Genomic DNA, 17,599 nt, shown 5'->3' with positions numbered 1-17,599 from the left:
TTTCTGACTAATTTAGGAAACTGGCTAAATCATTACATAGTCACAACCATGAGATCCGGTAGGCATTAGGCAGCATTCCATCTTTTCAGACAGAAAGATAAGTGCTATAGACTGTTTTAGGAGATCCATTCTTCAGAAGTATATTGGAGGTATATTTAACACAGACACCTGTTTCTCTCCTCGACTCTCTGTTATCAGTCCATTTTCAGAATATGGTGCTGTGGGTGTCAGAGACTCCAGGGAAATGAAGAGGGAGGTCTAGAGTGAACCCAGCAGTCTAGAATACTGTCTCATGACCTTTCCAGTCAACCACTGAGAAGTATTTTTAAGCATCTAATATCTGCTGAATGCTAGACAAGGTGAAGCATGGCACAAAAATTGGATCACCTATACCTGTTGTGGCATGTGACCAAGCACACTCCAGGGGAGGCACAGCACTTCATTCTATGCTGGTCTCTATTACAATATTTGTATTTTGGGTCTTGGGTGGTTAGACTCCAAGTCCTATATAAATTCAGAGATAAGAAGGTTTGGGTGTTGAGATATGCTGGTTAAAGGAGGTTACACTCAACAATTTTTTGATTTCCATACTTTTCATTGAAAATTTTTCTAATATTTGAGTCTGCTTTACTTTCTGCCTAAATAACTGCAGCTTAAGAAACACAATTGTAGAGCCTCAGGGTTATTTTCATTTCATTAAGATGCAGACTTTATTGAATGGAAACCAGAAAGATAGGAGACTGACAGGGATGTGAATTAATTTCAAGATAGCCTGAAATTTAGTCTATCTTGGAGAAGACAGACCCTATAAATTCCTAATCTAGTGTCACCTTCTTTCCATTAAAGATCCATCACAGTGAGACCTTCCAATAGATCAAAGGTTCCAAGGGTTGAGATGTCACTCCTCTTGAAATAAACATCTATTATCAATAAGTACTCTTTATTAGGAATTTTATCATCTCATAGACAAGAGGCCTCAGGAACCTCTCTTGGGGAAACTGAGGTCTAGGAAGGGGCCTTGCTCAAGTTCACATAGTGACTTGGTGATGGACCTAGGGTTAGAATTCTGATCTCCTTGTTTTCAATCCTGAACTTCCTACCTTTCCAGTCTGATACTCCAGGCCTTTTACCACAAAGTAAAACTTACTGGGTACTCTGGGGGTCTTAACATTTAGACATAAAAATAAGAGACACAGCTCACAGCACCTTCAGTATATAATGAAATGCTCTTATTTGCAAGTCCACTTTTTGGAAGGTTTCCTGGAACAGGGCTCAGTTCTCCTCAATGCCAGGCACAGGCACTGTCCCTCATGGCCCATTGGTTTCGTGGCAGCACAACTGAGGAAACCAAGATGTGGAGAGATGAAGGGTCATGGGTTCCCAGCCCTTGGTCAGACCCTCTGCATTCAAGCAATGGAAACATGAAACATCTCCCAGATGAGCAATCTGATGATCTAATTGGCTACTAAAAACATCAACAGCATCAAGTGTGGCTAATATACCACTTAGGATGCTTTTGGCCATTCCTAATAACAAACAAACAAACAACCCCCCACCCCCAAACAATCTAGGATGTATGTACTGTAGAACAGGAAACGCAGAGTCAGAACCAGTTTCAGGGTCTGTCAGTTCAACAACTCAATGGTCCCATCAAGAAGCCAGCGTCGCTCCCTTCTTGCTGTGTTTTGCAGTGTCTTGCCTGTGCCCTGAAGCTTGCCCCTCATGGTCTCCAGTGGGTAGGGGCTCTGCCAGGCCCTCAAACCCACATCCAGAGGCAGCACCAGAGGCGGTGACTTAAGGAGTCAATTTCTTAAGGAAAAGGGATCTTTCTCAGAAGTTCCTGAACAGATCTCCCCTCACAATACTGGAGAGAAGGTGGTGAAGAGCCTACGCTGAAACCAACCACATTGAGGAGGATGGGCTCAGACTGTTCAGATGCACCCAAGGAAATGAGGTCAGAAGCACTCTCACCTGGGGCACGTGAGGGTGGGGTGGGAGTTAGTGGTGGATGAGGTGCAGGCAGGAGTGGGGAGGTGGCCTCCCGACCCAGTCAGAGCTCTGCCAGAGGACAGCAGAGGTCCCCAGGTGGAGACATGACCACCAACAGCCTCTACTACGCCTGCTCTGAGCTCCAGGCTGCCTCTCCTCAGGGCTCGTTCTGACTCTGCTGTTTCATCCTTTCCAAGGTAATGAGAAGCTGTCCTGACAAAGCCCAGAGGACATAGGGAGCCTCAAGGCCTTTGCACCTTTAACAATATGAATGCTCATGGACGTCCTGGGTGCTCTGTTGACTTCAGGTAAAAGTTCCTGAGGACTCTTACCTTAACCCAGAGTCAGTGATGTGCTAGAGCTGGTACAAAAAGTGCCAGGAACACTGACAGGACTTGGCAGCCAAGGGCCAAGTGAGAGCTTGCGGTACAGATAGCCCAGGATTTTACGGTATTCCTTCAGTCATATCTGGGCTGTCACTGTTGGCCTACCCCATTGTATGACCGTACAGATGGGAAACTGAAATGACACACATGAAGGAGCATCAGCATATATATATTTTTAACCTAGCCCATGTACTGTGATAGAATTTCGACTTGCTAAAATAAAAATCGATATTTGGACGGCTGAGTCATGAGCATTTTTGCTTTTTCTTCTCTTCTTTGTTCTCTTTTTCTTTTTCTTTGATTTTGATTTCTAAGAGGAATGAATGAATGTATTCTCTTTTATAATGGGAAAACAGAATAAGCTTTATTTGGAGAAAAAGAGATATTTCACATTTGTCATGTAAAACAGTATAGGCAATCCCCACCTCAAATGAGAAGTCTAATGATCGCTTTTGTAATATTTGAAAATGAACCAACTTTATTTGAATCAGTCAATATCAATCAAGACTGGGAAACAAATATCTATCTGGTTCAGATTCATGAGGAAAACATTCAGCAGTATCTTCATTAAAAGGCAATTTGTATTAAGGCTTAAAAGCAAGTCCTGTTATTTTATCACCACAGTTAAAGGTCTTGAGAAAATCAAGTAACCATTATTTGGAGTGTCTTTGTAAAATAAAATAAAATGTTTGTTCTTTTATAAAAGCTAGGCATCTTTTGCCAACTTACTTAGTTCCCAGCTTATAAAATGGGACAAGCAGGTAGGCAGGAAAGTAAGACAAATTCCAACATCAGCTGGATAGGTTGTATTTTAAATATATGCGTAATATCAATATTGCAAGATCTCTAACTATAAATAAAATACCTTAGATAATTGGATCCTTAAAACTATGTTTTGCCAAAAAAAATCAAATTGCTTTTATAGAAACACAGATTCACCCAAACCCTATATGGAGATAATCGTTTATTTTTTGTTGAGGAAGGGAGCATTGGAGCTAGTTCCTTAAGCAACGTAAAATAAAACTGCATGCTTTGGATCATACCTAATAATGAAATGAAAGTATCCTGACACTAAAGTGGGAGAAGAATATTGGCAGAGGGAGGGGAGCATGCATTCATGAGGAGTGCTAAAGGGCATTGACTGGAAAACAACAGGCCTTGTGTGCAGAAAAGGGCCTCAAGGCCAATGATGTGACCACATCTGTTCTAACATCAGAACCAGGATGCTTCACATACACACTTTTCCTAATTCTTAAGATTCTTTTTAATGACATCTAAAAAAAATATGAAGTGATCCCTTGGGAATCATTGAATTTAATTGTAACCATGAGTTAATGCTTTATCTTTCCAAAGAGGGAGACACCAGCATCTTGATTCGCTCTGCTGTTTAAACGGCTCCTGGCCAGCAAGACTAGGGGTGAGAGCAGACATACCTACTGCATATCTGCTGCCTCCAGACCAGCTTGATTTTAGATACAGACTCTCATTGGTTTCTCATAATAGAAAACTCTTACTAGACGGACCTGCACCTTCCTGACTGTGCTTCCCTTTTAATTCTACTGCCCAGGCCTTAGCTCCTCTTAGGACTTAGACCTTCGGGGCCTATTCCACGTATGATCCATTTTGAAACAACTCTAAGATGCTTGGTGTTGTCTGTCTGCAGAGGCTCTGGCTGGCACAGATGTTGCGAAGAGCTTCTTTTGTTTCATTTGACAAATGCTAGACAGTGCCACCCAGGAAATCTTACTCTTGGCATAGCCTTTTTCTAAAGAAAAGATCAAGACCCTTGCTGGCCCCACCAGCAGAAGTGAACACTCAGGACAGTGGTATTTCCTGGGGAGCTGAAACAGCTCTGAGATCATGTGACCAAATGAATCAATTGAATGTACGTATTTTTCACTTTTCCCCTCATTAGTTTGGTGCCAGGCAGCTACATCCCTCCTGTAAATCAAGATAGTCAGACTCGTGCCTGCGATTTTGAATTGCCAGGCATTGGACTTCCTTTGTCAGGAGGGGAAGGAACACCACAGAAGCAGCTATGCTCTGGAACAATCAGCATTTGACTTATCCAGCTCATCTTTCATAGTTACGAAAATCTTTTCTCATCCCTCTCTGAGCCAACCAGAGAGGTGGGGAGGGCTGAGTAGACGGGTAAATTCAAGGAAGTCATTCTCAGTTTGAGTCTTCTTTCTCCCTCTCCCTGTCCCTGTGTACACCATAAAAAAATAGTGACATGGAAGTCAAAGGAGAGAAGTTAATCCAGAATAAAATATGATCTCAACCCAAATAATCTCCTTTCAGTGCCACTGAAATTCTTTCAGAGTGATCAGTATTCATTCAAGACCAATGACAAGGGTCACCTCCTCTCTTAAAATCTAGAGTGCAAACTGCAAACCTTCTATCTTTTCTGAGTTGGTTCTGTGGATGCTTAAGGGCCTCACCACATTGTTGCTGGGAGATGATTTGCTGTGTACATGACAAGGTTATGGCCAAAACACCGGGAGGCAGAAGGAGCTGGAAAAAAAATCTCCATTGAAAAACCTAATCAGAAGGTAATATTATTGTCATTTAAAAATACTCTGATAAATCTGGTCAGAAGACATTAAAGCTCTGAGCCAATAGTCAGTTTCTTATATGATAATCTTCTTTTGAAATAAATAGATATTCTTGAATAAAGTATCCACAAGTGCCTGCCATCCATAACTCCTCCCCTTCTTTCAAATGATTGCAATTGATCGTATAACTGCCCCCCTCCCCTGTGTCTTAATATTACTATTTATATAAAACTAAGTCAACTGCAGAAGGGACATGTAGAAACAACAATATTGATTTGGTTTGGCTTGTTTGTTTTTAAAGACTGTTTTTCAAGTCTGGCCAATTGCTGAATTCTGAGGATGAAAACAGAGTCTTCAGTACCCGACAGCTCCTCTGGGGGCGCTGCTCCACCTGGGCCTCCGCCGCACGGGCTGTGCTCCTCGGCTGTGTTTCAACAGCGCCACTGCGGGTCTGCAGAAAGTGGACGGCCTCTTAGGTCACCGCCCCGCACGCTGTGCTGCCGAATTCAGGAGAAGAATTCCCGAGGACAACAGGATTTCACACTAACTAAAAGGCCTGTGGGATCATTCATGCTTTCGACTCCCAGGAGGCCAATATGGGGCTTTTCCCTACAGGAAAACAGACCGTTTCCTCGCCAGTCCTCCCTTTTAAACATGGCCAGGGACTAAGTTTCCAGGGAATCCTTGAAAAGGTTCCTCCAGAGGTGAAAATAAACAAACTCCTCCACCTTTGCAAAGCCCTCCACCTTATAAATTGTCCTGCTGAGAGTTTTCCTCTTCCTCAGTGGGTCAGCGGAGCACCTGCTTCCTCCCCTCCGCTCTGATCAATGGGTCAGTCTTTTCCTCAGCTGTCCCTGGAGGCAGGTAGGTCCAGGGATTGCTGGGGTTAGAGTTTGTGGCTGTTCCTATGGAAAGGGGCCTGTGCCAGCTACCCTCCCTGAGCAATGAGCCAAGTCCTGGGGTTTCCCGCACTTGGGAGCCCCACCCTCTACCCACAGGCACCAGAGAAGGGGGGACTGCTGGAGGTGAAGGTCTGTGGTGGGTGGGTTTCCTCACAGGGCATTCATTGGGACAGGGAGCTAATGCTTAGTTCATTTTTCTTAGTTTCCTCTGCACAGGTCCCCATGCCCAAGCCAGGTAAGTTGTTAAGGAGGTAACCCTTTCAGGAGTGAAATAGTAACTACAAACATTTCCCTTTGTGTCATCTCGCAGTTGAGTCAGATATTCGGAAAATTAACCCAGAAGGGCATGTATTTTTCTTCAAGTTCAAAACACATGGTCACCCCTTCAGAAAGGCCCATGGACTTCCTTCCTAAGGTCTTCCATGATCATGCCACCTCCTAAGTGTACCCCTCACCCACCTGTGACCACAGCTGGATGGCCAAGCTAGCAGACCTACATCTAGGAAAACGTAAAATGGCTGGAAAGTCATTTCTGGCCAATTCATTTTTTTGGATATAAGGTTGGTAGGTATGTGACATGTCCAGTTCAAGACTTACATGGGAGAGAAGACCTGTCTGAAAGATTCCCAGGTAACAGCAAGCCTCATCAAGAACTAATCTTCCCCCATCCTTCCGCCTCCCAGTCCCATCTGCCTTCTCACAGACCAAAATTCACCCATGCATAAACACAAACCCAGCCAATGAAACCACTACTCCAAAGCAAGCCAACCCCACGCTGGGCATCCCCTGGGGCCTTTTGGCATTGGCACGCATAGATAAACACTGCCCCCTCCCCTTTCCTTCCCAGTCACCCGAGTTTGAAACTGCACACCCATGTCCTTTCTGGCATGGCCCGGACCGCATAAAACGGAGGTCAGTGTCAGCCAGGTGCCTGAGAGCATTGCAGGCTTCCCAGCACTGCAGCAAACTGTGTCCCAGATGGCTTTCAACCTGGCCTTCAAGGCCATGTGACAGGAGAGTCAGAAAGCTTGAGTGACTGAGGTGTGTCTGCCAGATGCTCAAACGCACAGCCGGCTCCATCCTTCTCACCCACTCATCTCCCATAATGGCAGGGTCTCTTTCCAAAAGGAACTGAAATGGCATTTGTTCTTGGTCTTGGAGTTACTGCCAAAGAGGAGGGTGGAGGAGGGCACAGTGTTGCATGTTTCCAATGCATTTGAGGAGATATTTTGATATTGGAAGAAGGGGCCAGTGGCAGTCCCATATATGGTTCTCTTAAACTGACCCCAAATACACTGAGCCCAGATCAGGCCCAAAGGCTGAGAGGCTGACGATATGCATCATTTCTGCTCACAGATTCCTGCGTGATTAGATGGGGTTGGTGCTGACCTTCCAAAAAGACAGCAGCTGGAGTTCTGATGATGTCAGCAAGATGTGGTCCGATAAACAAAGGGGTGGAAGAGGAGTCTGCGAAGGGGGCAGAGTCCTTTAGAGAAGCTGAGTCTTTCTCCAGCAGTGATGGGGCAAGATGACCATGCTCAGGATCGGCGGAGGCGCTTGGCGACGTCCGCGTAGGCCAACTCAATCTCACTGTCAGCTGCACAGGTGTTGGTGAATTCATCCCGGGCATAGGCGTTCTTGAGGTACCGCCACAGGCCTGTCATCTCAGCTGGAAAATCATAGTTGCGGTATTTCTTGGCTACAATCTACAGCAGAGACGGTAGGACAGAGATGGTGTGAAGGCATGACACAAATCACTGAGAAGGTGTTCGTGGTGGAACCCCATGTGCGCACAGCAGGAGAGCCCTGTGTGCATCACTATGGGTCAGGAATGATGTTCATAATGCAAGGTGGCAGTGCTGCCCTCTATTTCATTGTGTTTTGTTGTGTTTTGTGTTATGTTTCCTAATAGAATTTGCCCTTTGGCCTTTGATTCTGCTTTAGGGATTTTTTTTTTCCTTAGGAAATAATCACAGATATACACAAAGACTTAGCTATACATATATGATCATGGTACTATTTGGATTAGCAAAAAATGGTACACATCACAAATGTCCAACAGTACATGAATGGATAAATATATTGTCATCCATAAATGCATATTGGAAAGCTATCAAAAATGGTGCTCCAGTGTTCTGGAAAATTCTTCAAGATGGATTGTTAAATTTGAAGCACAGTATAATGCATCTGTGGAAATATCTGTGATGACCAAAATGTATATGCCACTATATTACCGGTCTGATTGGTAGAATTAATACTTTTTTTTCCCCCTTATCCATTTTCTTTTACATAAGCATCCTTATTTACAGAAGGGAATAAAAAGCATGAAATGTAAGTTAGATGTTGGAATGTATATGTAGGTTCAGGGTATAATATGGGAGAGAACAAATAATGATTTCTATTTTGTCCCTGGTTGGCCACACTTGAGGGCTGTGGACTTGGGCATTCTGGGGAAGTGGCATTTTGTGTTGAGAGAAATAGTAGCACAATGGTTAAAAGCATGGGCTCCAGATCCCCACTGACTGGATCTGCAATCCTGACTCCACCACTTAATGGCTGTGTAACCCGGGGCTAGTTTCTTAACCTCTCTGAGCCTCAATTTCTCTCTTAAATGGAGGAAATAAGAGGACCTACCTTGGAGTAATAAATTTGTTAATACACATAAGACATTTTGATGGGTGACTGGCCCATATTAAGTGCTCAAGAAACATTACCTATTATTATAATTCAGTGAGACCCACCTTTTGCCCATTTGCAGTGCATTCCTTCACAGGTAGGGACAGGGGTGGTTTCTTATAATAAGGTCTCCCTAGATAGGGAGGGCTTCACAGATGTGAGACCCATGCAGTCACATGGGCCTTGCACTCAGAAGGGCCCTGATCTTGGTCTAATGCTCTGCTATCAACGTCTGAAAGTTCTGAATACTCCTGACAGGGGCCCCTTTACTGTCACCGTGCACTGGGGCCTGCACATGAGCAGTCTTTGCCTCTAGCCCTCTGGGCCTGGGGTGGGGATAGCAAAGAGCAGCCCCTCTCCTAAAGCACTGACTTCTGACTTCTTCCCTTGCTTTTTTTCTTTCAGACAGGTCTCCAGACTGCTGGCTCTGGGACCCTCCCACTCACAGAACCCCCCAGATCAGCCACCCTGGGCTTTCACCTGAATTTTGGTGCCAGGGATGGACAGGGGTCCCTGGAAAGCTGGGCAGAGTGAAGGACAGTAACGACTATTGCAAGAAAAGCTCAGTCTCATAAATACAACCACGTTCCTAAGGAGGATGCGTTTTCCCCTCTCCATTCTCCTACATCAGTTTTGAACTTCTCTTATAACACTAAGCTCTATTCTATTCTGAATCACATGTACTGTGTTAGCATCCTTTCCGTCTTCCCTAGCTTGTCAGTAGTATAAGGGTGGGAGCCCCACTGTCTTCATTTCTATTCCCCTCATAATGTAAGTATGCTACTGATGAGAGTAACAACAGTAACAAACATTTATTTACTCTGTGCTGTGCTCCAGGAACTGCTTAAAGCACTTAGCTACTTAAATCTCTAAATAACTCTGTAACAGAAAAGGTATTACATTTCTATTTTACAGATGAGCAAAGTGAGGCAAAGAGAGTTTAAACAAGTAGGGACTCAACAAACAGTTGTATGTAATCTTCACTATCCTCAGGTATCCTAATACCAACGTGCATCTAGTGTCAAATGTAATAAAATCACTTACTTTTAAAGACTGAAGGTGCTTAGCAAGGAGCGAAGGGAAGCCACAAACGATTAAGTGACTTACACACTGTTACACAGGAAGTTAATTAATCCAACCAATGTCTATTGAGTGATCTCTAATATTTGTTACAGTCCCTGCTTTCTAATCCCCAGTTCTCTCCACTTTGCCGTGGAGCTTGGTGTAAGTGATAAAGAATCCCGTGTGCCAGTTGCTCAGCTACAAACACACCCTTCTTTTTGCTTCTCTGTGACGTTGGGGTTGGGAAATGCAAAGCACACTGGGGCTTGGCCAGGGACTGCTTGTTAGGCTCTGCCAAGAGGGGATGCTGGAAAGAGCCTGCAACGCCACAGGAAGGAGAAGAGACGTGACTTGTCCCAGTGGCGTCTTGTCCCTGTCAGAATCTCCTTTGCAGCTGAATCCAGTTGACCATTCTGCCAACTCTTGCAGAACCAGTGTCCTCAACGGGCTCAGAGAGCCTAGCACACACAGTGGCCCCTCTGCAGAGACTAGGTCCCAGCCCCCTGGGCCGTCCTCTGAATCTGGCCCCTGGTACCAGCTGAGCAGCACCCCATCTCAGAGATCTAAGCTTCAGCTCTGGGGGGCCCTTATCCGAGTTTCTAAGTTTTGATGATTCCAACCTCTTCCCTTTGCTCCCCTCCAGCACTAGGGGTAGTAGCTTCCTCCTGAAGGTGGAGTCTCATAGTACATTTTGCCTGCCTAGTTCTTCAGTACTTAGGACATATTTATATTAAATTCTCTTGGTTAAAATAACTGCCTGGTGTGTTATTGGCTAGCTCCCCAGTGTTCTGTCCAGCTCAGGTGTCTCACAAGCAAAGGCAATGGACCCAGAGTCCTTTGGCAGAGCATCTGCCGTGAGTGAGGGGGTGAGTGCTGGCCGCCCCTGCCCCCAGCTCTCCTTGGCGTCCCTGTTAACTGCAAGGTGAGTGTCCCCTCACCTGGGTCAGCCCAGAGCCGTGGAGAAGAGGCTGTATTGGCTGACAAGTAAGCCCAGCCAGGGGTGGTGGGTGACAAACTGATATAACAACCACAAATCTCTCCACACTGGGATTTGTTTTCAAGTTTATACAGGATGTAATGTGACCTTTAAAACCACAGAAATGTAATTTATGCATATATATTTGTGTTCATGTTTGTATCTCCCTTCCCATTGGCTTCAGGCACTGAACAGATCACTGTGCTGGGTTAGAGCCCTGATGGTGGCTGTGAAAGGCGCCCCCTGCCCAACCTGCACACCCTCAGCTTTTCCCACAGAGCTGGCTCTTTCCTCACATGTTGGCTTGACCCGGGGGATAGTAACTAGCAGGGAGCCAGACTGTGCAAGTCCAAGCCGGGCTCTCGGTGAGAATGAGGATGAACTCAAAAGAGAGCCAAGTAAGAGAAAAAGAGAGACAGAGAGAGAGGGAGACAGAGAGAGACAGACAGAGAGAGAGAGAGACAGAGAGAGAGGATGCACACACGAATCTCTCATGTTCGCAGGAACTTCTGTGCTCATGTTCTGAATTTGCTCTTGCATATGAAAATAGTTAGCTCCCCCAGCCCAGATTAACTTTTGGATTGGAAGCCAAACTGGAGGGCTGACTTGGCTCCCCCTGTGCTCTTTCTGCACTTCAGAGGTTTGCCAGGTCTCTGGGATCTGATAAGCTGGATCAGCAGAAATCCGAGGAGACAGGAGGCGAGCCCCAGCCTTTGTCCCCTTGCAAGCCATCCTCCCTCTGATCCCCGGCTTCCCCGAGTGAACGACTCCCTGAACTGCATCCAAGGGCCGGGGCATAACACAGTCCTTTAGGGCTGGAAGGAACTGGAGAAATCATAGCATGAAGTATGGGGCCTGGGGATCCACATGTTTATCTTATTCTCCAAGGGATTCTCAAGTGGGTAGTCAATACGTGTTGGTGTAAGAAAGGAGAAAGGAGTGAAGGAACAAAGAAAAAAGAGATGAGGAGTATAATCCACATCTCTCCTGTTAAAGCATCAGAAAAATGAATTCCAAATAGACTGAACGATATGCCCCAGCCATGTTGCTAGCTGGTGGCAGATACAGGAGTAGAGCTTGGATCTCCTGACTTCTAGAAAGGGAGTTTTCTATGATATCACTTTGACACAATGTGACTGAACTAGAATCATATTGTCCCTATGGTGTCACCTACTTTTCAGAAAAGACAATAAAGGATGTTTGGGGTATAGATGGGCATGCAGAAACTAATAACTCAAAGAGCCATAAGCTTGCTGGACCTACGGGTGACTGATGGTTTGGCACAGAACCCAAAGTGTCTTCTTAGCAATAGGCTGCATTTGATCAGTCCATCAGCACTGGCATGCGTGATTCCCTCCCAGTCTCCAGTTCTGACTTAGTCTGGGTGGCCACCAGTGTACGTACAGCTGAGATTTCAATTCAAGCTGGTGTGCTCTCTGATTGGAGGGAAGCTTGCATGTCTAGCACAGAACTTCAGCTGAAAACCAATAGGCAGATGTCCAGCTGGTAGATGATCGAATCTGATTCTTCTTAGTGAAGGGCAGAAAGAAACTGGTTATCATAAAGACAAAAGCTAGGTGATCAGATGGCTAATGAATATTTATGACACGTGCCCACTGTTACCCACTGTAACACTACGAGAAGGCCCTATCCGCACAGAGCGTGTTGTCTCACTGACAGGGTAATATACAAACATGTGTAAAAGGAGAGAGCAGTGTAGCTACACCATCCCACTGTGTTTTTCTCTAGGCTAGTGAGAGTCAGGAAAGGATGTGAGAAGTGTCCGTTTAAACAACTTCGGCGACACAACTGCTGTCTTCAAGTGAGATGCAAGAGAGCAGCCCTCCTCTGTGCTGCTGATCTAACAGAGGTGAGCAGGGAGGCCTGTCTGGGCTCAAATATGGAAAGATGTTTTAATATTCACAGCAGTCCAAAATGGCAGGGCTGGCTTATCAGGCAGAGGGCTCTTCGCCCTCATAACTGCGCAGTCGCAGCTGCACCAGGCCGGTCACAGACACACAGAAAGCTGTCCAGATTGTTCTGGATGACCTCGGCATTCCCTTCTCTCCAACCCTCAGATCCTAAGATTCCTACAGGAAAGGGTTACACCACATACTGAGGACAGTCAGTGAGCATGGGCTCCTCACAGCCTCCTGCTCCGCAGCGGATAGATGAGGGAGATGATGCCTGCATGCCGTGGGGAGTGGCTGCAGGGAAGGAGCAGGTGGATCTGTGCACCAGGAAACTGTGCCTAGGAGGGTACACTGAGTCGGGCGTGGCCAGGGAAAACCTACAAGGAAGAAGCCCTTGGCGGGAAGGACTGTATCACTGTGTATGACAGGACAATAGCAACTGTTATCTGTTGAGCCCTTAACAACATGACAGGAACTTTCATGCCTTATTTACTCTCCTAACTACTCTGGAAGTAAGCAATATCTGTGTATTTCACAGGTGAAAGCTGAAACTCGGAGAAGGTATGCAGCTAGCACGCAGGGGAGGCTGACTTCAAGTCCCTGTTCAGGTGACTGCAGAGCCAGGTTCTCAACCAGCAGGTGATGCTGTCCTTGACTCATTAAACACAGGCGATTGGACCTAAGATGGAGTTGGATCTGGGGAGCCCCTGGGGGCCGAGTTCTCTTACCTTGACCACGTGGAGTTTGGGCAACAGATTGCAGTCGGCCAGGGTCAGCTCGTCCCCGTCCAGGAACCTGCGCCAGGAGCCCTTGTCATCGTCCCCACGGGTGCTGGCGTCAATTTCCTCTGGCAGAGGAGTGCTCAGGTAGTTGTCCAGTTTCCTCAGTGCCTTGGTCAGGCCTCTCTCAAGGGCTGGCACGGAAGAGCAAAATAAGGACCCTTAGTCGGCCTTCTCACCACCAGATACAGCCGCAGCGTCTTCAGAGTGAAGTGACTTACCTGAATCCTGCCCACCTCGTCACACTGCCAGCTCCCCACACCCTATGGAACAGCGATCAAGCAGGTGCCGAAGACTATTGAGTGGCCTGAAAAAGCAAATCTGATCCAAGCAATAAACACTACCTGGTTCTTTTTTGTAAAAAATACATAAATACCACCATGTGGATATACATCAAAGCTTTTATGGTGCTTATCTCCAGCAGATGCGATGGTAATAGCCAACTTTTCATTTTCCTTTTATCTATATTTTATCAACACACCACAATTAACCCTCATAATAATTTTGTAGGGAGAAAGGGCTATTAAATAGGTAAATAACAATTGCATTGAAGTCCTAGGCTAGAGGTGTGTGCCAGATTTTGTAGAAGCATTAGCTATGGAAATATTAATTAACCAAGCCTGAGAAGAGATGGAGACAAGCCTTCTAGGAAGACATGACCTAGAAAAGTAATCACTCTAGAGGGCCAGTGGGTATCAGAGAGGCATACTTGAGTTTAATCTAGGTTATTCTAAAAACCACACGGTCCAAAATGGAGGGGCCAGCACACCAGACAGTGGCTCCCCCCGGAATGAGTGATCACAGCTGCTTGGAAGCCTGTCATGGGCACAGTTCAAATAACGAACTAATGAACGTCCAAAGGAAGATAATGTGGCAGAGGACTTTCATAGTCTTGCCCCAATAATTATCTATCCAGTAATCCATTTAGACACAAGAGCAGAGCAAAATACCAAAAGAACAACTGTTCGAAGCTTTTATCACCCAGTCATTTCCACCAAATCGCACAGTCCATCCTAGCCATGCAACACTAACATAGAAACTGTCCACCTGAGCTCCGAGGACAGAGGTGGAGGGGATGGCTGGCCAGGTCATTAGCCACTGCATTAGTCCCATCCCAGTGGCTGTCTTTCCCAGACTCTGGTTTACAGTGCAACCCTGAGATAATGGGCATCAATCCCAATGCAAAGCCCGCAGATATAAAGGGACTGATGTCCCTGCAGGAAGAGCCTAGAAACCTAAACTGTTGCTCAGATTTTCCTAAATGTGCCTTCTGTTAGCCACTCCCCACATAACCACATTTGTCTTTTCATAGAAGGCCTTTTGTTTGAGACAATGAAATGACACCAGCCCAAGATAAATCAGTTGAACACTTACTGGAATATTTGAAAACAGACTTGAGTTTGGACATAGTTTCTCAATACTTCCTTCTCCCTGGTGTGGCATTTGAACTTGTACTTCATCATCTGCTTTGTGTTTCCAGTTTGGGAGAACAGAGTGAGCAAGGCTGGGAAAAATGCTTGTATTCCCGTTAGTAATTGTCCAGACTGGGATGGGACTGCAGGCCTACCCAAGGGCAGTGGCAGAGGGTGAGCACTAAGCAATGCTTACGCTCCCCACACCTCCCTCACAAAGCCCTTGTGATGTATATTGGGTTCATTTGCTCCCTCAAATCCCTCTACCCCCTTCAGTTATGTAGATTATGATAAAAATCTTGATTATAATGGAGAAAGAAAAAAATGAAATAGAATGCCTGTTGAAATTTGACCAACCGATCTCATCCAAGGGAAAGAGATTTCTGATGGGAAATGAGAAAGTTTCTAATTCCAAAATACCCCTCGGAGACCAAAGCAGGCCACTGCATAAATCTGTGCCCAAATTACCCAGTCTGGGAACTGTCATGAAATTTGGTGAAAGCAGCCTAGAATGGCAACTGAAACTCCTTGGGAGAAAAGTTCTGAATAAATGATCTCTCTAATGATTGCTTGATGGCAGGATAAAGGTTGGCACTGGGCACGTTCGTTGCCTTAGGTTATAACTGTGCCATATAACATACCCAGCTGGCATGTTCTGAGGATGTCTCCATGTGTCAGTTTTGCTACTCGAGTTTGTGCTTTTTTGATCAGGAATGTGGAAGACCGAGTTGGTGATAACCATGGAAGAGAGAAAAAGAGATGAGGCCACGAAGAAAGGGAAGGGGCCACATGGCCGGGGGGCTAACCTTGTGCTTTAATTTTGACACTGCCCAGATTGTATTTACTCTGATGCTCCTGAGGTTTAAGCTTCAAGTTCTCTTAATTGTATGGACCCCTTCCAAGCTCCTGTACTTGATTATTAAAAGTCCTTATTTATGTTTATTGTATTACCTTCAGACCCCACAAATCCTGGAAACATCCCTGATCCTGGCACTTATTTAGTGGAACCTTGAGCCAGTCTCTCAACTTCACTGAGCTTAGATTTTCTCATCTCCTCTATAGGACTAAAGATCCTTAAGCCTCATAAGGCCATCAAGACGACCAACTCAGACTGTACAGGGAAAGTGCCTCCTACAGTGCCTGACCCAACTTAGGATATCTGTGAATAATAGCCATTGCTATTGCCTTGCCAAATGGGGTGGTCACCCTGCTCTCTGTTCCTTATCCCATAGTCTTGGATAGTACAGTCCTCAAAAATCCAAGGTGCTGCAGAGAGTGACAGATGCTAGGAAGCTCCAGTTCTGGGGTCTGGTCCCTAGAGAAGGAAATCAACAGCCCAGAGCTTTGAAGCTCTTCTCAAGTTGATGTATAGCCACAGACCCATCCTTTAGGCCCCCTTGGGCTCCTTCTTGGTGATGAGCTGTGCTGAGAGGCATGGCCACAGGGAAATAGATGCAACATGCCTGTGTGCTAACACGCCACCATATTATCAAATAACAAACGCCAGCACCAACACATGTTCTGCCAGTTCTTTTCCTTTCTACCTGCCAACTCATTCCTCTGACCCGGGCTCAATTTGGCATCCATATAATTTCATTATCTCTTTTGGCTGACAGCACCCAGGTCATGAAACCATTGGTGTTGAACTTTCTGCTCTAGTAAGATTGAGGGGGCTGTGAAAGAAACCAGAGTGACAAGATGTTAATTCCTTCAGTGCTCGAATTTGAAACCCTCCCTCCAAAACACTTCCTCTGAGTAGCAGGACTGCATAACCCTCAGACCACAGCAGGCCAGCCTGAGGCCAAAGAACCCTGAGACCCAAGACCACTAATGTCCCAGGCCTTTGATGGATACCCAGGTCCCTCAACTGCTTTCTTCCCCTCTCCACTCACCCTTCCCATAAAGATTTATGCTCCACCACACACAAATGCACTGGGTAAAATATGTGATGAGGAGACAAGGAGAATAGTTCATAAATATTCCCAGCCATATGCAAACAATCTCAAATTTATTTTTCTCTTTTTTAAGGAGGAAAAAAAATCCACCCATTCCATGATCACTTCCAGATTCATTGAGGTTGATATTACATAAGACCCAATATTGTTTTCTCATCGTAGAGAAATAATGACTTGGAAACGGCAATTCGAGCTAAGAAAATAATATACTCTTACCAGGGCATGGAGGCTGAATGGGGACCAGGGAACCAAGACTCCAGCTCAGCCTCCAACAAGCTCTTGCAGGCACAGCTCAGCCCTGGGATGCTGGCTTTCTTTGAATAGCAGGGGTACTGATGGGCAAGCAGCCATGCAGACCCTTTGGGGCTCAAAATTCACTTGCAGCAGAACAGATGTCAAAGGTGCTCTTTGAAAGCACAGGAGCAGCTCTGTGGGCCCCAGTTCCTCATGCATGTTTTTTTCTCTGGCATGTGAACTTGCAAAGAGAGAAAAAACAGGGGTCCACCTCTAACCGTCATCTGCAGGCTGGATGGTGGTCTGTTCGACTCTCCAGTGGAGCGTGGAGCTATTGGGAGCTGGTTCCAGGCCAAGCACCCTCTGCCCTGCTATCTTCCTGTTAGGGCTCCGATTCTCTTCCAGTACCAGGAACAAGTACATTTACTGCATTTCTGAAGTGAACCAGGGATGTGTATGCCATCTGTCATTTAAATACACAATGAGGCCATTGAGATGGGAATTATTATTCGGCCCCATTTAACAGATAAAGCAATTGAGTCTTAGATTTAGCCAAGGCACACATGCTTGTCCAAGCAAACTATACAAAGTACTCCTGGAGTGCACAATGAAAACGTCCCTAGTTTTGTTTTTAACTGCTGTGGTCTTCCTCACAAGCTACCAACCCCTGTGTAAGAGGAAAACAATAATTCTAATTAATCCATTCTGGATTATAACCTAGTCTGATGTAATAATTAAATAGTTCCTCTACAGAATTCTC

The 17,599-nt window shown here is 45.6% G+C and overlaps 1 protein-coding gene across 5 annotated transcripts in view; it reads right to left on the bottom strand.

Annotated features, from left to right (window-relative positions):
• The window catches only part of LOC108409032 (chloride intracellular channel protein 5), a 144,291-nt gene that overhangs the window by 45,750 nt on the left and 80,942 nt on the right, over positions 1 to 17,599 (bottom strand). For 3 of the 5 annotated variants that reach the window (XM_037016414.2, XM_073224789.1, XM_017679360.3), the window contains exon 5: positions 13,188 to 13,372. In XM_037016414.2, the coding sequence (XP_036872309.2) occupies positions 13,188 to 13,372 (185 nt within the window). Of the gene's footprint in view, positions 1 to 2,825; positions 7,539 to 13,187; positions 13,373 to 17,599 lie in introns of those variants that run through there. The other 2 variants (XM_017679358.3, XM_017679359.3) reach the window with 1 other exon arrangement.

Source organism: Manis javanica, chromosome 16 (assembly GCF_040802235.1).
Source record: "Manis javanica isolate MJ-LG chromosome 16, MJ_LKY, whole genome shotgun sequence".
Taxonomy (NCBI): domain Eukaryota; kingdom Metazoa; phylum Chordata; class Mammalia; order Pholidota; family Manidae; genus Manis; species Manis javanica.
The sequence above is the reverse complement of the archived record's forward strand: the minus strand, read 5'-3'. Positions and strand labels throughout refer to the sequence as shown.